The 24,507-nt window shown below is 45.9% G+C and overlaps 1 protein-coding gene across 1 annotated transcript in view; it reads right to left on the bottom strand.

Annotated features, from left to right (window-relative positions):
* Positions 1-498: 498 nt before the first annotated feature.
* The window catches only part of CTNNBL1 (catenin beta like 1), a 46,081-nt gene continuing 22,072 nt past the window's right edge, over positions 499-24,507 (bottom strand). The window contains exons 11-16 of the mRNA XM_079321602.1: positions 21,319-21,500; positions 13,019-13,116; positions 11,892-11,972; positions 6,380-6,517; positions 5,731-5,803; positions 499-749 (exon numbers count right to left, since the gene is read on the bottom strand). Of these exons, the coding sequence (XP_079177728.1) occupies positions 661-749; positions 5,731-5,803; positions 6,380-6,517; positions 11,892-11,972; positions 13,019-13,116; positions 21,319-21,500 (661 nt within the window). The 3' untranslated portion in view covers positions 499-660. The remainder of the gene's footprint in view (positions 750-5,730; positions 5,804-6,379; positions 6,518-11,891; positions 11,973-13,018; positions 13,117-21,318; positions 21,501-24,507) is intronic.

The following is a 24,507-nucleotide window of genomic DNA, read 5'->3' as shown; positions in this document are numbered from 1 at the left end:
ATTTGGGCACGTCACTGCTTACCTCCCCTTACTCCTAGTTCTGGGTAAAAGCCCAACAGACTCATTCCCTCTTTTTCCTCTTCAGAAGAACAACAGTGACCAGTCTGTGCCAGAACCTACTTTCAATTCTCACTCACCTTTGGGAGGATTTAACAGGAATGGCTGAGGTGGCCAATTCCTGAATCTCTTCTGCCACTGAAGAAGGGATGAACTGGACACACACCACCATGTCAGCCTCCCTGGTTCCTGTCAGAGCAAGGACTGCACATTTTCATCCATGAATCAGACTGGAATAACCTGCAAACAGTCTCACAAGCCATCCAGGCTTCCTCTCTACCCTCCCTGCCACGCATACATTTGTATTGTTTCACACTGATCCTTGTCAGCTTGATTTAAGGGGAAAAAGATAAAAATGATGGGAACTTCATGTTGGCTTTGTGCTGGGTATGCAGCTGTAGCCCCACTCACAGAACATTGTTCAAATAACAAACCAGGAACTAAAAAAAAAGCAAACTATCTTTAATATCTCCCAAATCCCATTTAGAAGCAGTTTCATAGAAACATCACTTAGATGGTGCAATAGAGGCTGGAGGAGGGGCAGAAGGAGGGAGAACTGGTGCCATGTCCTTGTGGGCAGACACAGAGGTGTCTCCCAGGCCCTCAGAAATTCTCCAGCAGATCCAGGATCCTCTTCTGCTCGCTCTCCCGAAACTCCTGGTTCTTCCCGTCCCCGATGTTCTCCGCGTACTCTGCAGGGAGAGAGCAGAGGGACACGGCTCTGAGTGCAACAGGAACACAGGGCAACAGCTCCTGCAGCCATCACAGCACAATCTACACCCACAGCACTGCAAACTGCCAAATGGGAATTAATGCAAGGAGCATTGATGGCTTTCCTGCCCATCCCCAGGGTTAACGCTTTGCATAACAAACACCTGCTGAAGCTCATTAAAGCTTTTGTGGCAGACAGAGGCAGAGAACTCCCTGCTCTGGCCCAAGCAGACACCAGCAATCAGGAGCACCCATTCCCTGGCATAGGAATCATGGCATTATGCCCAAGAAATGCAAACAGTACCATAAATCATTGCAAATCACTGGCTTCCTAGGTCCCTTTGGACACTGAGTGTCATCAGGGAAGGTCAGTCAGGTCTGTGACAACTGTTAACCATTCCCAGTCCTGGGTTTAACCTGCCTGCTGTCCTAGCTTCCTGAATGAGGATTTTTACCAAGGAGACCCCAATTCCTCAATCTACCTCTTCTACCACACAAAAGAGAAGCCACCAGCTGAGATTTAACTACAAACCCAACACCTTACCATCAGGCAGAGGACATCAGACCCTGACCATGGTCTTGCCCATCCATGCACACCACAGAACTAAGCATTCCCTCTGTAGCTCTCCTTGCTGATATTCATTTAGAGCTGGCAGCTCTCATGCCCTACCAGCTCCCTCCTTCCTGCAACCAGAACCTGCATTTTCAAAGGTGGTTTGAACAGAAAAAATGAAAAGCAGGTTCTGAGCTGCGGAAGCAAGGAGCTGAACAAATCTGAGGGAATCAGGAGCAGGCTGATAGTTAAGACAGCCCTTCCCTGCTTCTGCCTGCTTGCATTCTTTTCCTTCTTCCAAACAAACAGAACAGCTTGTATTCAGCACTGAATGGTAAGTTGCTGAAGGAAGTTTGCTTTAATATTTATACATTTAGCACAGCTACATGCTCTGAGCTCCATCAAAGCCTTTGTTACAGGAGCACTGAAAGCAGTGAGGACAGGCAGAAGTTAGCTGATGTGGGAGTCTTCCCTCTTGTGTGTACACACTCTCTCTCTCTCTCCATGTAAAAGCAGTAGAGTTCTTTGCCAAGCCTCTGGGAAAAATATTTTTAATATTTATAAACCACTCCAGTACCTGTAACATAAGCAGGTAGTAACACTGAGGTTTGCTGCAGGTGAACCTGAGCTGCCCACTGTTCCAGCAAAGGGACCAGGTCAGAGCACCTTCCCTTGATGGAGGAGCTCCTCTCCTCAGCTCTTAAAAGCAGCAGAAAGCTCCTACAAGGCTGATCCCCTGGTAGCTCCCTGTGTATGGGCTGATTGCTGAGCAGCCCAGCCCTGTGCTGTGCCTGCTTTGGCTGAGGGCTGCACTGGGGATCCAAACCTCAGGCAGGAGATAATCCCAGTGCACAGGGATGGAGGCCCCTTCCCAGCCAAGGCTGGCACTCAGCTCAGGCTCCCCTGTCCCCTGCAGCAGTAGCAGAGCCAGCTCTGTCCCCAGCAGCCCCTTCTGAGCCCCATCAGGGTAAGTGCCTCTGCAACAGCTGCAGTGGATGTGAGTGCTGGAGTTTATTGCAGCCCAAGGGCAACACTTCCCACCTGCAGTGGCCTCTCCAAGCCCAGGTGAGGAATAGACAAAGTCTCCAAGCCTGGCACATCCAGCAGCTCTGCTGTAAGGATGGCCAGACTGCTTGGACTAGGGCTCAAGCAGGGAGCTGCTGAGTGCCACTAATGACACTGCCCTTCCTTTGTACCAGGAGATCATTCAAACAAAAACAAGACACAAATTCTTCTTATCTTGTCCAAAAGCTCAGCATTTCTCCTCCTAAACATTTAGGCTTTGTAATACTAAAACCCCAGCAACTCCAAAGCAGAATGTTTACTGGGTTATGACAGCTGTTAATGCTCATTTAAAGCATTAGCAGCTTGAAGGCACCAGATAAAACCCCCAGAACCAGGCTTAAAAAAGTAAATCTCTGTCTGAGATTTTATATATTTGCTTTTTTATTTAAAATTCCACCACTTCACTGAGACCGCTAAAAAAAAAAAAACAAATGTAAGCTGCCCCTGCCAACAGTTAACCAGAGCTTACACACTGCTGTAGCTACACAAAGGGAAAGGGCCCAAGATTGGTTTCTGCTTCATTAGACAAAATACAATGGTTACAGAACAGTAAAAATCAATTGGGAAATACTGAGGCTTGTAATGGATATTGGAAGCTCTGGAGCCTGCACAGATGGAGGCACCATGAGCCAGACTGAGCTCCATCCTCAGAGCACACTGACCCTTCCTTTGTGTTTACCTGTGCTAACAGGTTTGGGCTGGAATGTGCAATTCCACATTCCCAGCTCCCAGTGTGCCCACTCACCTGACACCAGGTGTGAGGGGAGGGACCTCTGCAGGAGCAGCTCTGACAGAGCTCCCGAGGGAGCCAGGATCAATAGCTAGTCCCTCTGGATCAGTGAGGAACAGGTTGATTTGCCATTCCACAGCCAAGTATCACTTCAGAGAGGCCTGTGCCTCACTTCATTCCCAATGACAGATGGAGACCAGGCACCTCCCCAAGACACAGACACTGCTGCCATCCCAAATCCAGCCTCCATCCCCAAAACATCTCCCCAGCCAAGGTACACACCGCTCAGTTGTTTCCTTCCAAAGCATAAACTAACTGTCCTGTTGCAAGAAATGCTTGATCTTCCAGAAAAAGGAAGTGTGGGAGGACTGGTCAGCCTGCAGAAATGCATTAATGAGCCTCCAGTTATTCCCTGCTCACTCCTCCCCCTTGAAAGCTCTACCATAAGAAAGCAGTCTCGCTTCCTTGCTTGCATCGTAAGTAATTCTGAGCCACCCCAAGGGATCCATCAGCTGTCAGGTTGCCAGAGAAACATGGAGAATATGTAGGCCATAAAAATCAAACTAAAAACTGAGCACCTAATTAGTATGCAAAAATAGAAAATAAAAACTCAACAAGAGCAAAACACTGAACAAAAAGTAAAAATAAACCAGTCCTCATCTGTCCTATGAACAAGTTGGGAAGTAGCCTGGAAACATTCCAGCCAAGGCTCAAGCTCCTGATCTCTCAGTCACCTGCAATAGAGTCTTGTGCAGTTGACTCCAGTGAAGTTTTGGAAGCCTTTTGCTGGCCCCAGCAGCACACTGCAGAGTGCAAATCCCTGTTCCAACCCCTTTGCTGTGTCCAGGGAACTGACTCCTTCAGAGGAGCAGGTGCATGTCCCTGGTGGTGCTGCTGCTCCAGGCTGGTGAGTCTGTGCTGACTGTGGATGTGGACACAGGTCTGTAACTACTGAAATGCTCAAATTTCAGAGCCCAGACTGCAGCTGAGCCCAGTGCTGCTCCTGCCTCCCGGGTCCCACTGCAGAGACTTCAGAAGAACACACTGAGAAATTTATCACTGAGGTTTTGGATATTGTCTCTAAAACTGGCAAGTGTAAGAAGAGCTGGGGAGAGCTGAAGTCAGAGCCCAGCTCTGTAGCCATCCCTGCATTATTAAGAAGCCAATGTGCCCCTTCAGGCAGGGAACATGGTGCTGCTGAGAACACCAACCCAGCACGACCCTGAGCTTGCAACACCCGATACAACCTCGGAGAAAGTTTCACAATGCAAGTCACTGTCTGGGAAAGAAAGAATCAGATGAAATTTTAATGCAGCTGCCCTCCAATTCAGCTTGGTATGTGAGCCAACAAGCCAGAGCCGTGACTGTGAGGTGTGCAAATCCAGCAAGGTGTGCAGACAACTCCCTCAGGGACACACGGCCCAGGGCAAGTCTGGGAATCTGAACGTGGATGTGTGCTGTACTCCACATTGGAAAGGGGCACTTTAGAGGCAGGAATTTTCAAATATCATCATTAAAATCAGAAAAGACATCCTATGCAGACCCCTTGCTCACCAGTAGGCATTAACTTGCACTTTATGGCTAAGGATAAGGGCCAAAGAGATTGCCTATAGCTGCAGGTAATCTCACACTGCCAGAAAATCACTCTTAGTTCTGTCATACCAACCAGTCTACTGATTCCTTTTTTCTTGCACATGAGAAGGGAAAAAATGGACAGGTTCTCCAGTTTTGTGTACCTGCCATTGTTGAAGTGGGGGCAAGAAAAGCCCAGGAGAACAGTGTTGCTCCCAAAGAAAGCAGAAACATTGAAAGACATCCCACAGCTCAGTCTCCCAGAAATGCTGCCAAACTTCTTTTCCCCACAGAAAACAACACAGCCCCTTGACCAGATGTATTCCATAAGGAAGCATCTTCTCTGGGCAGCTCTGGTTCCCTGCTGCTCCCACTAAGCCTCTCAGCTCCAAGGGGTCATGGGAAGAGCTGAATCCTGTCCTACTCTTCCCCAATTCCACTGGCTGCTGCTGCTGAAGGACAGCAGGCAGAGAGGAGGGCCACAACTCAAACAGGCATTTCACTAATTCACCATGAGCATTAAAAATAACAAGCAGTGCTTTAAGACTGGGATTGCAAATCACAACAGCTACATTTTAAAGCTATGGAGGATACTTTAATGCTATAATCCATATTAATCTGACACTAAGAACAAGACAAATACACCATAGGTACTAATATGGTGCAGATGGTAAAGTGCAAGGCCATGTTAATGAAAGATGAGACTCCACTATTCTTCTCTCTAGCAGGCATGTACACTTCCCTTAAATATTTACTCTCATGTTAATGCCAGCAGTGAATTCCAGCCAGGCTGGAGCTGATGGAAGTGACGTGCTGCTCTCTGACAGCAGCTACAGCAAGTGTCCTAACTTGGAGGCAAATCAAAGCACACCACTAACCAGGGTGATTCCAGCCCTGCCAGGAACTCAGAACACTGCTCAGCTGCTGCCTGGAGATGCTCAGGAATCCAAGGAAAATTACATGTGAAGGCTCATCCTGCAAAGTGATGCCCAAGCTGTCCCTGGTAGCGATGAGACACTCGCACCAAGATATCTCTACTCACCCTTCAGGATGTGTCGAACAATTTTAATGGAGCTGCCTCTCATGTTCAGGATCTGGTGGACTCTCTGACGAATCTGATGGGGAGAAAGAGAGAGAAGAGATTTTCAACACAAGTCCATGCACGTCCCCACTTTTTCCCATGTTGAGGGATAAGCAGAGACCTGACCACCACCTGAAAACCAACTCAGTCTTGGCAGCCCTCAGCTTCTGCTCAGGAACACCCAGGAAGGCACATGGCACAGAAAGAAGAAGCCACAGAATGCATTCACAAACCCCAATGTATTCACAGAAGAAGCAGATGCAGCATTTTGCACATATCAAGAAAAGCCGTAGCTGTGCTTTTTTGAGACCTCCCAAGAGCAGGTCCCTTCCCCTGCTCTCTCAGCAATGGCATCAACACGGCCTTTCCATTTCAAACCCTGACCTCACTCACACAGATTATATGAATTTAGTGACAACAGTCAGCTTCTGTCCCCAGTAATGCCCTCCCTTCTGCTGCAACTTGATGGAGCTGTATGGACACAAGTGCAATAAACAGGAGGTTTCCTCCCCAAAAGGGAATTAGAGAAACAATTACTCAACACAGCATATGCAAGGATTTAGAGCCTGTGGAAACACAGATGATCTGCCAACCTTGTGCACAGCTTTACCTGGGGAACGTTGGCATTGCAGATCTCTGCCATGATGTAACAGATGAGCTGCAGCACAAAGAGCCCGGCGTCCAGGCGGCGGAGATAGAATTCATCCTCCATGTCATCGTCTATGATCTCTCCTCGGCGCACCATGTCCTGCAGAGCCACACACAGGAAAGGTGATATTTGTGGTTTCTTAAGAACTGTTTTGTTCCCCCAGTCATTATCAGCCATGTATTTCTCATCAAAGAAGTGTTTTTAATAATTCATTTAAATTCACAAAACATTTCATGCAATTTTGAAGAAGTTTTGCCTTTGCTGGTCGTGAAGTGTGTCCATCTGCAAGTTAAAATTTTAATTTAAACATAAAAATCACATTTCTACATTGAGGGGTGAGAGTGTATGACTGTGGAACAGATCACATATCCGTGATTTACAAGTTATTTGTCAGAACTTGTCAGGAACAAAACCTGCTCTTTTACTGGCCATCTGAGGGTGCTGTTTGGCAGTGCAGAACATGACTCCAGCACACTCTAAGACCTATCAGGCTTCTAGCTTCATTATTGACTGATAGATGAGAAAATACATCTGAAAATCCTGCAAAAGGACAGCATTGATGTGCCCAGTCAGGCTCTTCCAGCTGTGTTTCTAAGGGGTGCTGCCAGGGCAGACCTGGGACAGGGTTTTTTAACCAAAGAGTGCTGACTCCCATGGGAATGATGACCCACCATCCATCCTTCCTCTGTATACATGAGTTTCACCAGAGAGACTGCCCAGAGGGAGGCCAGAGGAAGAAGGAAAGAGGCCATTCCATTCCATCCTTCATGTCCAGAGAGCCCATCTTCTTCAGAACACTGACAACAGCCACCTGGCAGCGAGCTGACCCCAGGACCTGCCTGCGCTCCATCCTCACGGGGGCTGACAGGCCCAAACAACTCTGTCCCCTTCTGCATTTTGGGGTTTGTCTTGTGGTTTTGCTGTTAAACAAAGGAAGCAGCTCATCAGCCCCGTGGGCTCTCTGCAGCTCTGTGATTTATTCCGCAGCCGTCTGGCAGGTGGGCGCAGCAGCCGAGCGATATTTCCTCATTAGAGCCATCACCTGCGAGCTCCGTACCTGCAACGCTCCACGGGCTGCGCCTCCCCGGGCACACACAAGGTCACCAGCACCAAAGCTGACTGAGGCTGCCAAATTTTGCTGTTCTGTCAAGCCAAGCCCAAGCACCTCATGGTGAGTTGGGGGTTTTAGGCATAAGAAGGAAAATGAGCTCTGGAGGGAGGCAATGGATGCGCCTTGGAGAGAAATCTGATGGAGTGACTTAGCTGATTCTCACTTCCTCTTGAAAGGGAGAGAAAAGCTTAGGTAGTGAAATAGTTCTCCTTTCCTCCTAGAAATCCAGTCTGTCAGTAAAAGATCAAGTTTAGAAGCTAGTGCCTTCTTAATTGCATTGTGAAATCAACTGCTTTGGCTACACTCAGATGTGATGCTTTAGCACCAGATCCTGAAGACTCCTACATGTGCATGACTGTCATTTACTCCAGGTTCTCAGAATCATGGGCACAGGCATGACTGGGCAAAGCCTGCATGTGAGCTCCTGCCAGCAAATAGAAAAATCCAATTTTGTGCAGAGAGTGACTTCCCTCACCCTAAATCCATGCCAAATGGCTCAAATCTGGTCTCCAAAGCTAAACAATGATGAGTCTGGCTAGTGAGAGAGCTGAACACTGACTGAGTTATCAAAAAAACCACTCAAAAAACACAACACACTCACTCCTGAACCACCGCTCCCACTCCGCACTGCACACAGGCTCATTGGCTGCTCTGCTCAACAGTGCTAAATTCCTGAGCAGGAAAACATCCACAGGCCAGGACTCTGAATCTCCAGAGCAAGAAACAAAGGCTGGGTCTGCTCTGTATTCTGATCTGAGCAGGGTGATCACAGGAGCAGGATCCAGCAGCCGCGCTTGATTACACAGCGGTGGCGCCTCAACAGCCCCTCTCGGCAGAGAAGATTATTTTGTGCAGTAAATTAAGCAGATATGAATTAGAAGACAAGTACAGTTTTAAGGTGCCTTTTCAGAGTCCTCTTTTTTTTTTTTTAAACCACAGCCACCCCTTCAGTGCTAATCTGCCTCCAGTACAGTACCAAGCAGCCCCTTTCCCACTTGGTCTCTCTTTCAAAGCTGTCAGTCACTAACCTCCAAATGAGCGCTCAGGTGCCATTTCTAATCTGCCAGCAATATGTACTGAAATGCCCCTTGCTGATGGGAGAAGACAGCAATAAGATGGGCTTCTGTGAAGCTAAAATGAGCTTCTCTCACACTAATGAGGCAGGACTGACAGGCCTCGAGGTGTCAAGTAGAGACTCCAAGCCTAAAGATGCAATGGATGTTCCACGCTGTACCAAATATCACATTTTTCCACATGGGCTCTAGAAGAGATTTCTGCATCCTTTTCCCTCCTCATCTATCACTCACCTTCCAGCATGCCCTGTACACCCGGCCAGAGCACAGGAATGGGTACTGATCAAGAACAAAGAATACCTCCAGGATCCTGGTTTTATATCCTCACCACATGGAATAGCAAGGCCAAGCCAGGTGGACAGAAATGAGCATGTTCCAAATAGCTGTGCACCAAAACAACCACCACAACGTGTTTCACTCTAAGGATAGAGTCTCTCCCCTTACTACTTTCTGTCTGTATCATTGGTGAGAGCTGAGGCATGCAAGACATGCTCAGGAGGGGCCTGCAGATCACAGGCTAAGAGCCAGACTCACAGCCATCACATCCTGCCCTCAGCACTTGGTCTTTCTACACCAAACTGAAAGGATGGGCTGACACAAATCCCCACCTGTGGATACCACACTCATCCTAGGAGTTCTACCTCTTCATTTCAAGGATGGAGTGGCTGAGCTGTAGCACAATTAGCATGTAATTTGTAAGTCATTATAGCACAAAGTGTCTGGTGAGAATATTTTATTGAATAAACCTGATGAGCATAATTTTCTGTGGAACTATAAAAATATTAAACTATCTCTTGTCATTTCCTACCATCTTTAGAGATCATCAGGGCTATTGCTGCCACCCATAATTATATCTCATTTTAGAGAGAGGTAAAGGCCACAGGATGTTGCACTGTTTCCTACAGAAATAATTAAAGAAATTGAGAGGAGAACAAGGTATTTTCATTAACTAAAAACTCTGAGAAAAGTGCTAAGACAGGCATCAGGCGTTGGAGACAATGCTCTCATGGACTTTGCTCCTGGGTTTCCCATGGCAATTAGCATAAACACCACGATATCACCTCTGAACCTTTCTGAACAGATTCCACTGGAGCAAACAAGGGGGTAACACTGAGAAGGGGCTCAATGACCTTATCCTGTTTCACAGTCTAGATCAGGGTGCAAATTATTACAACTGTTCCTCCTCAAAACAGCTGAAATCCCTCCCCTCCCTTCCACCCTCAACTATTCCCCTACCATCACTGGCATGGACTGAAAAGCAGAGCTATAAACCAGATCACTAAAATAAGCCAAGCTAAAAGAAATAAAAAGGAGGAGAATTGCAAGAGCAGGAGCTTCTTATGCCAGCTGCACTACTGAAGATAAAGCACTCAGTCATTCCTTGTGTAAGCAGCTTTTCACTCCTTGTAAAGCAAGACTTACACCAGGATACTCTGTCCATCACACTCGGATCTCACTCTCGTCAGTGTAGGCTGAACCTGTAAAATCTCACCAAGTATCATTTTTCCATGGGGCAGGGAGAAAGCTGAGGATCTGTATACCAGATTTTGGGGGTACTATGTCCTCTACTGCAAGGGGAAGGTCAAAAGCCCCCCAGTGATAAAGCACAGTTTCTAAAGTGTTCATACAATCCACCTCAGTGATTCATGTGCCACAACAAGGAACATTAAAGGGCCCCATAAATCCTGTCACAGCCAGACAGTGCTGTGATGTGATAGACAGAATGATGGCTTTTGCCTATTTCTGTGTGGGGAAAACACTTGAGCACTTCAGACCTCAGGAGACTACATCCCACTGGCCATATGATGATGCTACAAAATAAAGCAAACGATAATTCTCCAAAAGTGCTCCAAGCTAGGAATGAACATCAACATCATATTTTATACATGTTGTGGCCAATATGCTGCACCCATGAGACGCTTCTGCCAAATCCTATTATTAGTTCTAATAGAAGGTAAAGAATGGTAGTCCATTTATTTTGGATACAGGAGGAGAATCTGACATTCCCTGGTTTTACTTTTCTTGTGTATTTAGTAGACACAAATGAGTTAATATTATCAATTGAAAAGCTTCCACAAAAGCTTCTTCACAAACAAATTCCCTCCACTCCTGGTTTGTGCTGGCTGTTTGCTGCAGATGTTAATGTCTGCAGCCTGCTCCAGGATGTTTCTAGGTAAAGGGCACATACCCTCACTCTGCACGTAGTATTTTAGGGCTCTGTACATGCAGCTTCAACACACTACAAGGCTTCAGCTGAAAAAATCCATTCTGGTTTTTGAGTTCTAAAACCCCCCCACCAACACCAAAACGTAAAGAATAAATAATTTCTTGCCCTGTTCTGAGGAGGAAGGACAGAGCATGGAAGGAAAGCACGAAAGGGTAAATGCTGTTTTCCTCCAGGCCACCGCTCAGTGGTGACGCTGCCGCTGTCCATATGGAGCCTGAGTGCTGGCAGCAAAAGCAGCTCCATTCATCACTCACTCCCGTGCCTCTTTGAGCAGCAGCAGTGCTCTGATGCCCTCGGAATGTTTGGCAGTGCCCAGAGAAGCAGCCCTGGCAGCGGGCAGGCAGCTGTTTGTTGGGGCCTGGTGGGGGGCTGCTGCCCGTGGCACGCGGAGCGCGACGGCAGCTGCAGCCATTGCTCTCCATCGGTGCTAATCAATCTCACACCCTCCCCAGCACTGATACAGATAATCTTGTGGGAAGCTGGCCAAGCTCGCTAACAGCTCTGCAAGCTGCTTCCTGACTCCAGCCGCTCCTTCCCTTTCAAAAGGTCTGTTCCAGCTTCAGTTCCAAGAAAGTGCTGTGCGCTACCAAGGCTCGTGTCACTCAAACATTTGCTGCTGGTGTGCAGAGAGCACACAGCCCTCACTGCACCTCAGCCAACTCATCAACACAGACACTTTCTCGCTGCTGATCACAACTCTGCAGACCAGGGTAGGAGGCCTCACACATTATCATGTAATTGTCTCTCTGCATTTCACCTGCTCTCCATCTGCCAAACCAAGCAGGACTGCAGCCAGGTAAAAGCGAAGGCAAATTGAAGCACAGACTTAGGTACTTCTAGTAAAATTCACTCTGAGAGACAGCCAGAAGCACTTGTAGAGAAATTCTTGGCCCACTTTATCTGAGGTTACCTGGGACTAGGAAAGTGAGGCAATAGGAATCAAGAGGCAACAGCACAGCTATGAGGGCACACCTAAGAACAGTGACTGAGCCACAAGTGCAGATGACATGGCTGTACAGAGGTGTTACAGACATGAACTGGCAAAACTTAAGCAATACATACATGTTTCTCCCCATCAATCTTCTTATCAGCTGCCTGCATTGCATCCAGGTACTTAAAATACAGCTCCATCAGCCTATCAACCTGCAAGGGCAGAAGAGAGAGACATAAGCAAGAAAAAAGAACAACACTATCATCTTTAATCCTTCATGCAATTTTGCTTTCCTCTCAGCTTCAGCCTTCACAAAGCAACAGGCAGCTCTGTCCCTCGTGGGAAGGAAGGTGTTACAGAAGGAGGGTACAAGTGTTGGTTGGATGAGCACGCTGGGGCTGCAGGCGTTTGGATGTCATCCTGCATGGGAACACAGTCCCATCAGTGCCACAGAAACAGCAGCAGACAGACACGTGTCCCCAGCTCACTCTCTGTGCTGTGGTCTCCAGGCTCCTGGTTTCCCCAGTGGACTTGTCTATCTGTGCTGGATGTTCCAGCTCCCCCACTCTCCTCTGAACTGCATTAGGGCAGCTAAAATCCTATCTAGTAATTATCTACAATTGGTAGAACAGGTTATGAAAAACACCTTTAAAACACACTAATGAGGAATACTAAGGAACCAGTATTTTCCCAGTGGCAGAATTTACAAATCCTTTGGGATCCCTGGTTTGCAAATGCTATTTCTTTTCTGCAAAGCTTTGATCTATCCAGTACCGTGTAAATATTTTGGGAAGAATTTCCCAGAGCAAACACCACTAAAGTGAAACAGTCTAGGAGAAGAGTGGGGAATGTTAAATATGTACCACAGCAACTCTAGACTCTCTGCAAAAGAGCTTCACCAGACACACTGGCACCTTTCCATGCTGTCCTGATCTCAGAGCCAGCACGATGTAATGCCACAGATTGTCTTCTACGGCCAGGTTTCAGCAGAGACACAACCCAGGACAGAACTGCTACTACCATATGCAAGAGCAACAGAAAACAAGAGCACAGGGGATGTGGAGGCCATGCACTCAATGTCCAGTTTTGCAGTTTGTAGCTACAATGTGAATGAGAGAACAAAGGTCTGTGACAGCAGAAGTCTCTGCAGGCAAGTACAAGGATGGCTTTTCATAACTCAGCGAGTGCACCAGGCACCCTGAGCAAGAACCCTCCCAACCTGACAGCCCAGAGACTGAGACACACATTCAGCACTCACCTTCTCACTGTCATTCTCTGTGAATTTATTCAGTAACCGTGTCCTCTGCTGCCCTCTCAGGTTTCGCAGAAGGGAGGCCAGGATAGAACAGACATGTTCTAGAAATACAAAATGAAAATTGCATGCTGAGATCAGGAAGAGGAGCTTATTTCCCTCTGTAACATGCCATTAAATTTACTATTAACACTCCAGCGTGTAGCTGTTGATAAGCAGAACCATGGTTCCTTCCCATCATGGTGAGGGGAAACAGAGCAGCAGTGAGAGCCACAAGCCATATTTGCAGGGAGCACAGGTAGCTCCTCATTCCAGCCCAGCCAGTGAGGTCTCCTCCTCCTCTCCTTCAGTGACCTAAAGCACCTTACACAGAGAACAAGTTCCACTCTGATTTTCTCCTCCTTTGGGCCTAAAGGAACCCTGGACAAAGCCAGCACTGTCACCCAAATGACCCTCAAGTCACCAAATCAGGGACAGCTACTGAAACGAGAGCTGGAGAAAGGGAATAAGTGCACTCCTGCAGAGAGTGAAGTGGTATGAGCTAGTGGAAAAATTCTCAAACCAACCACTTACATTTGCAGAAAATCCCATCAATGAATAAAAATGGGCCACAACACACCAGAAACTATCAAATAAACATGTTTACAGTCTTCTGAATTACACTAGGGGGTCATATTTTTCAGCACAAACCAAGGAGACAGTTAAAAAGTCAAGGCTGCAAGCACAAAGAAGACACCTATGTCAATGTCCCACCACTCTGAGAAGTGACTGAGCCACTCACCTCGAGCACAACCACAGCAGTGCAAAGCAAAGGAGAAGGGCTTGAATCTTTTTCCTTTCCCAAAACAGTCAGTACTATTTCCCACCTGCATGACTGCATTAAACACACACACCTGGTGGCTTAGCCACCCCAGCTTCTCCAAGATGTCCTCACTGATGAAAATTTATGGCCATAAACACTTCCTCACCCATGGTGGTGGGGAAAAATGGGGCCTCAAGATTTGATATTTTCAGAGGGGGAAACACAACGTGCAGAGGAGAGGGATTTGACATTTCCAGAGGGGGAAACACAGGGTGCAGAGGAGAGGGATTTGACATTTCCAGAGGGGGAAACACAGCGTGCAGAGGAGAGGGATCACCATCTCATTGCTGACACACCATGCACTGCCCAGCCCAGAGCCACGAGTAGCCCTGATATAACAGTCCAGCACAAAGAATGAGTGACACCACCATGTCTGCTGGGAGCCCCTGCTCCAATGCCCAGGCCCTGGAGGGTGGAGGCACAGAGGCTGCCTGGCCAGGGGTGCCTGTGCTCCCTGCTGCACGCGTTATCCTCATCCTGCACAAGGGCAGCGCGAGCAGAGGCTGCACAGGCACACGCTCACACCCCCCATTTCATTAGCAGCTTATAAATGGAGCTTCCTTTTGGAAACAGATTTCTGCCTGAGGTGGTGTCAATTTTTCACGTTGCAAGGAGATTGGGAGGGCGCCGGCAGGAGGAGCAGCAGATAACAGGTTTATCGGGCGGCGGCTCCGTCATCCCGACGGCAGCGGGTGAAGGATGGCTCCGGGGCGGCACAAAAACTACACCAAATTCAGTGCTGACATTAAAAACCTTCGAGTTCTTGCAAGATCCCATTTTCTTAAGGAGAAAAAAATTCGACAAAATGAAGATTGTTCCCCCCCCCCCCATATATGCCAACATATGCTCTGCTGGTTAAGGAAGAAGTCAGCATTCTGTATGTCACACTATTTTTTTCCCCCAACCTTCTTTTTTTGGAAGTGTTGATGCAGCATTTTAGTAGCAGTGTTCTCACCAATGATCTGTCTTCATTGCTTTTTTCCAATATTCCTTTACTAGGAAATGTATTTTAGCCATCATTTTTGCTTTGGTGGTTGTATGCAGATATTTATCCATTTTATCAATAAAATCTTTAAAACTACTGACAAGTCTAAAGGAGCTGACACAGAGGTTTTGAGAACAAGGTTATTCTTTCAACATATCACTGCAGAAAATCCAGGAAATATTCAGTTGCCTGGTTAAAATGATCAAAGAAATATTTTGCAGAAATATTTCTGAACTATCTAAACTGGTTTTTTATCAGCTTCCTGAAAAATAACACACTAGAATGCTTTATGCTGCACCCCAAAATCAAGGTTATGCCTGATAATGCAAATCCTGGCCCAATAAATACCAACATCCACAGGCAAGGACACTGGCCAAAATGAGGGCAAAGCTTGATGGAATGAGAGGCTGGGTCCATGATTCAGTGGATTAAAGTGTTTGCACAGCCATGGGAAGGGAGGAACACTAACCTTGGGGTACAGATTCCCAAAGATGAGGTCTCACCATTTAAAAATGGACTGACCCAATCTCCATCACACACATGCAACATTTCAAAAGTTGCAGTCACAATATTTACTCAGGGTTGGATCTCCTTTGGGAAATGGTGAGTAGCTGATGCTGTTCACAGTCCCCAGAAGGCAGAACCTGCAGCTGTCTGGCTTTGATCTCAGTGCAGACAGAGGCCATGAACTGTGCATTGCCCTGGGGTGAAGCCACAGGCAGCCTCCCTTCTACAGAATATTCTAGTAGCTTCTCCATAGGAATGTAACACTTAGCCAAAGTCCACAACACCTGCACAAAATGCATCACTTCCAGGAGGGCACAGACAAGGCCAGAGGCAGAGGTTGCAGACAAGCCCTATTTCAAAGAATGACTAAATGTGATTTCTTTGAGCAGCAAACACCAAACCGAGCTGTGCTGAAGCACCACAAAGGTGTCTTCACAGAAGTAACAGGTACCAGCTGGCAGCTACTATGCATCAAGAACAACTTTTTTCATGCAAACATCCCCTAAATTCATGGAAGATGGGAAGCTTCTCTCTCATCAGCCAGTAGCACTGCTGCTGCCCCACAGCTGGCTCACCTGCAAGCCCTGCCCCTCCCCAGGATCCCAATCCTGCAAGGCACCATCCCAGACACATCCCTGGCTCTAGGTCATAGCCCATGTGCTTCCTGCAGCAGCACCAGGGTCCTGCTTAGCCCAGCATCACCTCAAGCTCTTGGGAGCCTTTCCCTTCCAGACAGCAGAGACTTCAGCATGCAAGCAGTGTTTAAAACACCCTAATTAGATCGATCTTGACTTCAGCTCGGCGTGCTGGAATACAGATTAATCTATTCCATGGCTGGCACTGGCAGCTGCACCAGCAGGAGGTCCTGTCAAATCAAGCTGTAACACTACACTCCTCTGGCTTTATTATCCCCACCTTTTGCTTTTTATTTTTTTTCTTTTTACATCTCATTATAATGGACATCTGCCTGGCAGGGGAGGAAGCTCAACAGTGAGGAAGAGGAGGCAATCATCATCCTGCAGGAAGGGGATAGCAGGCAGTTCTGGATGCCAGGGACAGCAGCCAGTTAGAGGCCAAGCAGGATGATCTGGTGAACCCAGCAGAACACATTTAAGAGCCTTCTGTCTTGTAAAGAATGCATAAGATAAATTGTAGTTTCTAACTAGAAGCAGGAAAATACTAGAAAAAAGCAAGCCAGCTCTTTGAGATACTTCTACCCCTCCTAGGCTGTGTGGCTTCAGGGGTGCTGGGAAACCTGGATGAAGCCACTGGCCCATCCCAGTATTACAGGTGCCACTGGGACATGCTATTCCAGTGGTGTTGCATCTGTTAACTTGATTTGTTTTCACATGCATTAATAATCTACATTTCAGAAGAGTAACCCACTTATCACTGCATTTTGTCAAGAAAAATCTTACCCTAAAATACTGAGAGCAAGCCAGAAACACCAATTTTATGGATGGGTGAAGGGGGGCCTGGGAGGGTTGGAAAAGCTGCACATGCAATAGCCACGGTGAGCTGGATCCAGCCATCAAGCTGAATGTAAAACAAAATTTTTTCTATTAACTGAGAAAGTTTATTTTTCTGATGTTCTTGCAACAGAGCACGCTCACTTTAATTGAGATAAATTTAACTCTGTTCTCAGCATCATGGCTCACTCAAATCACAGGTTCCTGTCGGAGGGTGATGGTGAAATAACAAATTGGTATAATAAAGTTCTGCTTAAACAGACTGATGCCTTCCCTGGGTGCTCACTCCTCAAGACCACCAAAAGAAAAACACCTTCTGCTGGCTAGCAGAGGGTGCTCACTTAATATCAATAACTCCTTATCAAACCATGCTTCTGCTGCTGCCTTTTCACTTTCATGCTGCCCCATGCCCAGGGAACCTGGTTCTGCAGCAGATATTTCTTCCAAGAGCTCTGCTGCCTTTAATGCATGTCACAAAGGAGTAAGAGTATATTTACTAAGAAATGGGTTTTGTTGTTTTTAAAGGGAGGGTGTAGCTGAGGAACTCAAAAAGAGACTTTGTTATTGATAGAGGGCAAACAAGCAAAACACCCCAGTGATAGGAATTCTCCTTTGGAAACTGGCTGAACTAATTCTCAGGTTATCAAATTAAGCATTCCTAAGTAAAACTGACATCTAAGACAAGAGAAGGCTTTTAAATGAAGATGAATTGGACAAACATCCTTTTATAGTTCATTACACTCTCCAAGTGAGCAAAACTCGGCTGCAAATAACCATCCTGAGAAAGAGCAGGAGGATATACAGCCTGTCGAGCCTGCTATGATTGCTTCACTAGACTCTCTAATTCAGGAGGAATTTGTGCTTTCTCCATTTTTAGTTCACTGAGACTGTTCAAGAATTTCAAGCCAACATCCAACCGTGTGCTGAGAGCTGCTGCACCCTCATGGACAGGGGTACACCCTGACCCTCAGCTCTGCAACAGGAAGGTTTTGGGAATGCAGATGCTCATACAGCCACCCCCAAATTTCAAAAGTCACACCACAGAAGTGTTATTTAAAAATCTTACCCTCTATTTATGCCAAGAACCACCCAGAGGCAGATTTCTGTCCACTCCCTGCAATCACAGACACTAAAGGGACACTGAGTTCAACCAGCTCACAACACACAATCACAACATGGCACCTCCTACACACCAGGCTGGTTCTCTCCTGTGGCTTCCAACCCAGCTGGCCACTCACATGAATACTGCAACCTCACAGACATAGAAAAACTCTAAGCCATTTCTGTCTTCAGCTGCAAAATATTTCTGGTTTGAGTTGCTTCACTGCCTCAGAAAAAGCGAAATTGTTTCCGAGTTTTTTCTCCCAAATCTAATATCCTAATATAATGATCTGTATAAACACAGGCAAAATTCAAGTGTAGATAATGTGCACTCAGTTAGACACCACAGGCCCAATCTTCAGGCTCAGATCATCCATAAAGATGGTTAAGAAATTTTCCCCTTCTTTTTTCCTAATTACATAGTGTACATAAAGCATAAATACGTGCAGTTTGGATTTAAATTGTTCACAAGCTCCCTAGAGTAAAATAATTTTTAAACACTGACAGTGTTTAAAATGTAGCTAACCAGCACTGACACCTTTATGCTAGCATTTAGAAAGGAAGAAATACATTACAGAGAAGTTACTTTTATCAAATTTAATTTGGATTATAAATTTCTGCAATAAATAAAAGCTCAGCAAGTCACATTGAGATTTTTTTTTTCACCGGGGTATTTATTATTTTGTCACATTCAGAACACTGCCTTAGAGACAATAAAACAAACATGGTTTTATAGACTATCTCTTATGTAAATAGCAATACTGCTATAAAATAAAGACAAGAGGATATTTTCCTACAACCATCAGATACAAACAGAAGATTTGGTGCTCTAGAGATTGAGCATTGGATGTCCTGTGAGAAATTAAGTACCTGGAGGCACAGTGGGTGCCAGGACCCCCAGCCTGGTGGCACTTCAGCCACTGCACACAAAGGGACAGGCAGGAATAACCCATCAGCAGAGCTGTGTGGAACCTCATCCAGTCCTGGAGCACTTTAGCAAGGCTGGCCTTTAGGCAGCTGTAATCAGGCCCCAGGCTTCAGAGCTCACTGTGGATTTTGTGTTTTACAGCACAGCTTGGGTTGCCCAGCCTGACACCATCCCAGCAGCAAAGCAGAGAGGGCAAGCACAGCCCAGCTCCTCAGAGCTGCTTTAAATAAATACTGATGCCATTGCTGCAAAGCCATTCCAAAGAATCCCTTAAAGGAATCTCTTCCTCCATTTGGCATACACATAAAAGCTCTCCTAATACAAGACTGTTCTAATTTCTCTTTTTTTAAAAACAGATTGAACACAGGATAAAGTTTTTATGAGAAGAGACACAGACTGAACACAATTCTTTTTGATCAATAAACAAAGAGATAAGCAAAAAGCAGCACGGTCCCAAGACCAGAACAGCACAGAAGGAACCAGTTGCATCATGCACACCTGCACCATTTTCCTTAAAGCCAGAGGCATCCAGGAGCCTGTGCCATGTTGCCCCCCAGGAGCAACTACTGCATGGTTGGGGCAATCCCCAGCAGAGTAAAAGCACACACTGTGCTGCTGACACCGTGTCAGGACAACGGCCACAGGCTCCAGGGAACCCTGTTGAACATCTCTATTTCCTCCTGTCGTTAGAAATTCAGTAACTCACCTGCCCAGCCATGCAAAACAAAGAAAATTGGACTTACTACCACAGCCTTTTAGGGAGAGTTTATTATAATAGAACTGATTTCTGGACTCATCTTAATGTTCTCCATTTCTTCGGCATGATAATGAGATGGAGGTGTGATACAAATCCTGTTTGCATGGATCACTTAATTTTCCTGAGGCCAGATTGGCTTTTCATGCTATCACAGAAATAGTCAGGAACTGACCCTGTCAGGGCTTTCCAGACTAATCCTCACAGCAGCCAGGACTGCACACAGGTATCAGCTGCAGTCTCCAGAAGCAGCAGATGAGGCAGAGATTAGCTCACTTTCCAAAACTGAAAAATTAAGTCAATGGCATGAGCCACAGACTCAGATCTCTACCCAGAACCTGCTATTCCAGCTGAAGCTTTCTCTCAGTAAGAAGAATTAAACAAACCTCATTTTCACACTGCAAATGAAAATCTCAAAACATCCCCAAAATCCATTGAAGCATAAACTGCATATTTTATTACATAAACCTGCAATTTTATTACATAACCTACAGAAATCAAACCTATCTCTGCAAGTCCATTGAATTAACCCCAGGCCACACAACAGCATTTCCCCCTCACCATTATCTACCCAAGACAAGCAACACAAGGCACATAAATTGAGCAGAACTGTCAGCAGGTGTGTGAATTGCCCTGGGGTTGGGTGACAGGTGAGTCCCCGCCCTCCACCTGTGCCAGGAAAGCAGTCACTGCCACACATATGCTCATCCCATGCCAGTGCCCATTCCTTGTCCTCAGGAGGGAGGACAAGCAGCTGTTGCTCCCAGCTCAGCCAGAGAAAGGAGCTGCTCAGTCCCAGGCAGTGCCTCAGCCAGCACCCAGAGAGATCTGCAGGGACAGCACCTCCCTCCTGGCCCTGGGAGAACACTTGAGTCCCACCTGAGCTGCCAGAACAGTCCCAAAGCAGGGGGTTTGGGTTTAGAGCTCCCATGTTTTTGCTATTTCCTTCCACTTTATCTTGGCTTGCTGCAGGAGTTCAGGATGGATCCTAGGCATATGAGAGACCCACTCACACCTCTTTAGCTTTTGTCAATATTCACCCTCTGTAGAACTGAGCTGAGCAATGAACTGGCACAAAACCTTAAGGATTACTGGCAGTATTTAAAGTTTCTTCCAAGACATAGTCCATGATCCACAAAATGGGAAAGGTAGTGTTAGCATGAGGGACTGACCCCCTCAGCTCAGCATAAGGTCCTACAGTAAATGTAGTTTTATTCCACAGTAGATCTCTGTTGAAGCAGTTTTCTAGGGCAGAGAGTTAAAAAATATAAAAAGGGGAAAAAAACAACTTCAAAAGCAATGCAGTTTGTTTCTGCAATGCCTGATGTTCATCCAGTCACACTTCAGTGCTCAGAGCCATGAAAACACTGCTTTTGAGGTGACATTTGTAGTTGCCTCATTACTCTTTTCAAAAGAGTTTTGCATCAGAGTAAGAGCTTCAAACAACAGACTCTACAGGAGTAAAATAACTTATTAACAGCCCACAAAATGGAATCACCAGGAGCTGCTGATACCAAAACAAGCAGGACAAGTGTGCCCTCAACAGCCAGCTGTGTCAGGGAGCAGCAGCTGGACATCTAGCCCTGAAAGCTGCAAAGATGGGTGCTGTGCCCTTCCCTCCTCCCTGCAGGTACTTTTCAGACATTGGCTGTCCATTCACCTCCTCCACGGCAATAAGAAGGATTTGGAAGCACACCTACCTTCATGTTCTTTTTCAGTTGTTCCAACTTTCTTGATCTTTTTGGGTGATTTCATGAAGAGAGGGAAGATGGTTCTGAGCCCAAGGATGTCCACAAACTTGTGACAGTTGTCTGTGCCCTCTGGTCCAATCATGGCATGGTCCAGCACCTTCAGGGCACTGCTGCGGGAAATCTTCTTCTCCCTGTGAAAAGAGGTAAATTAAATTGTACAGGGACATGAGGAGCTTTGGAGCATTCTGCTTTAAAGAGACAAGGGAAAGGAACATGACAAGTACAAGATGAAGAGTCTGAGCACAAGCTCTAAGCTAGATTTCTCTTCTAGAAGCCAAAACATTGCACCAACAGTAACTCTTTTCAAAACTGTGGCTGAGAATATTGTCTTGGTTATTTCTTTTTTTAATGTCTTTTATTTCTTTTTATTTTCTATTTTTATTTCCTTTTATGTATTTTATTGTCATGGGGTTTTTTCCTTATTTCTTGGCTACTGAAGAAGATATTTTTTCATTCCTTTGCAAACACTTGCACAAAACAGAAGGGGAGGCTGTGTTGGATACAAAAGACAAATACTATCACGTCAAAAAGATCAGGATTTTGACCTAATTAATTTAATAAAGTAGTAGGTTTGGTGAGCATATAATGAAACCCCATCACCAGGAAGCACACAATGGAAAGAGGCAGACAGACCCTGGCCTGTTGTAGGCAAACTAAAATACCCATATATGAACACCCCAGCCTGAAAGAAAGTGACCCTGCCCAATGCAGGCACAGGCACTTCTGACCCAGTGGTGGGAGGGCAGCAGGGGAGCTGGACTCTGAGTTCCCCCCACCAGCCAAGGGCTATGCAGGAGGGTGATTTGGCACCCCCACATCCCCACTGCCTAGAGCTAAAAATAAAGTACTCCTTAGGCCAGATGACACCAGAAATGTTTTCAGGGGAAGTAATTGCATATTGATCAGCATTTAGGAAGGCTGTGCAGGGCTGAGCTCTGGAATATTCATTGGGTTTAAGTTCAGGCTTTTAGAGATCAATAGCTGCTTGCCTGGACTGTCTGGAGTTGATTTTATTTGAAATATTTATTCTGCTGGAGGGCAAGTAGTTTATCTTAGTCTCATCTGTGCTCATTGAGGGAACTTTTAGCTCAACACTAATTCACAGACAAGCAAACATGAGAATCACCAAATGTGGAGGGGCCTCTGTTTCACTGAAACTCTGAATTTTACTCACTGGCCACTGTTTTCCTCCTTTTAACACGTTTACATCTGAAACAACTCATTTGATACATCTATTATTTAAAAAAATAGAGGTGTTGACATTGTTTGTACTTTCCACATAAGCAGAACATAGCCTTTAACTTTCCAAAATACTAGTAAAAGCAGAACACTAGATTTCCTGGGAAAGTGTGCATAAAATGGTTCCATTTAATTAACCAGAAGATTTAGTAAAGAGACAGCTTATGTTTCCAGGGGTCATTAGGAACAGCAGGACAAGAAAACATAGAAATATTTTAATAATCATAAAAAAATATATACCCTGAAATAGCTACAGAAAAGCTTCAGGGAGCCATGAGGAGTTGTTCACCCTTTTTGGCTGCACAGGAGACAAGAGCTTTTATTGAGGGTCAAGAAAAGTCCCAGAATAGCTGCAGGACAGAACATTTTGTGGCTCAAGTGATGCAGGTGCCCGTGAGCTCCCTGGGCTCTATTTGTGTCTGTGCATACACATGCTCCTCAGTCCATAGCTGGGAAAGCAACACATCATTTTCCTGAGCAACAGAGAATCTCCCCAACACATCCCCTGGGAGCAGCACAGTTGCATCTCCTCCAACCCCACACAGCTCTAGAGCCAAAGCAATAAGCTGCCTGTCAGTGCACCAGGGAGCTGGCAGGACAAGCCTGTTTTCCTCTCTTTTGGCTCAACTGCACTTAGGTTACAAAGGCAAGACTGAGAGACTGAGCACTAAGAAATACTTCCTGACCTAAATCTTAGTTAATTCTAAGGGACATTTCTAAACTTTCTGCTGGTGGCTACTACCTTGATAAACTATCTTGTTTTTGATAAAGATGTGACATAAAATAAACAGAGTGCATCTCTTGGTGCAGAGATGTAAATTAAATAATTATGTAGAACCCTGCTCTGATTCTACTTCCGAACTTGATACAACATCACCTTTTGCTGTTGGCCACACATTTTAAGGCTCAGCACAACAGAAACCATCCTGTTCTCAGGACTATCTGCAGGAATATCATGAGCCCATTAAATACTCATTGAAAGCTGCTGCAGCTCTCTGCAGGTCTGTGTGCACAACCATCAATAATGGAACAACTTGACTGGATGGATTGGGCAGCACCAGACACAGAATGTTGTGTTCCCTAAGACAGTAATGGAGATTCAAGCCTGATATCTTTATTCTCACACAGCTTATCTATCTCACATCATGTCAATACACTTTCAACTTTGCCTATTTGTCCTTTCATCCGCACAGGCTGTGGTACAGTGATTAACCACCTCAAAGTAAAACCAAAAAATAACAGATCTCTGCCCCCAGCCTTCAGAGGACACCAACAGGAGAGAAAAATACTCTGCCTTGTTTGTGGGCAAGGTGGTCAATCACAACTGAATGGCATGTATGCTCTCTGCTATTTATCATGAAGGTATCAAGAAGCTCCAGATCACAGCTATCCACATGCACTCCCTATTTACAACAACAGATTGCAGCCACCAAAGTTGCTCTGTCCAAGAAAAACTGAGCACCTGTGAGAGCTTCTAAGCACTAAAACTAGATTAGAAGAGTTTTAAAAAGTATAAAATAATCACCTGTCCGTATAGTACGTGTCTGTGAACAGCAGTGACAGAAGCTTCTAGAATAAATTCTGTGAATTGCTATTTTTTTCCACTGTCACTTTACCAATGCCACTCAAACTAGAGAATCCACAGATTGAGGCCTTGGAAACTCTGTCCATGAGACAGAGTTGCTGCTGACAGATCCATCACACTCTGTCCCTCCCAACCCTTTTGCAACTACAGTAGGGGGCAAAATGCAGCCAAGGAGAAATTTTCCTCTTGTCATAATTTTCCAGCTGGGATCCTGGTGCAGAGAGTGGTAAACAGTAGAGTCAAAAAATGGGTAAAAAGCTCTTAAAAAGCCAAACACTGAATCCTACCCACATGGCACAAGAACTCCAACTAAT

Source organism: Erithacus rubecula (genome assembly GCF_903797595.1).
Source record: "Erithacus rubecula genome assembly, chromosome: 18".
In the NCBI taxonomy this organism is placed as follows: domain Eukaryota; kingdom Metazoa; phylum Chordata; class Aves; order Passeriformes; family Muscicapidae; genus Erithacus; species Erithacus rubecula.
This window is presented reverse-complemented; position numbering and strand designations above follow the sequence as displayed.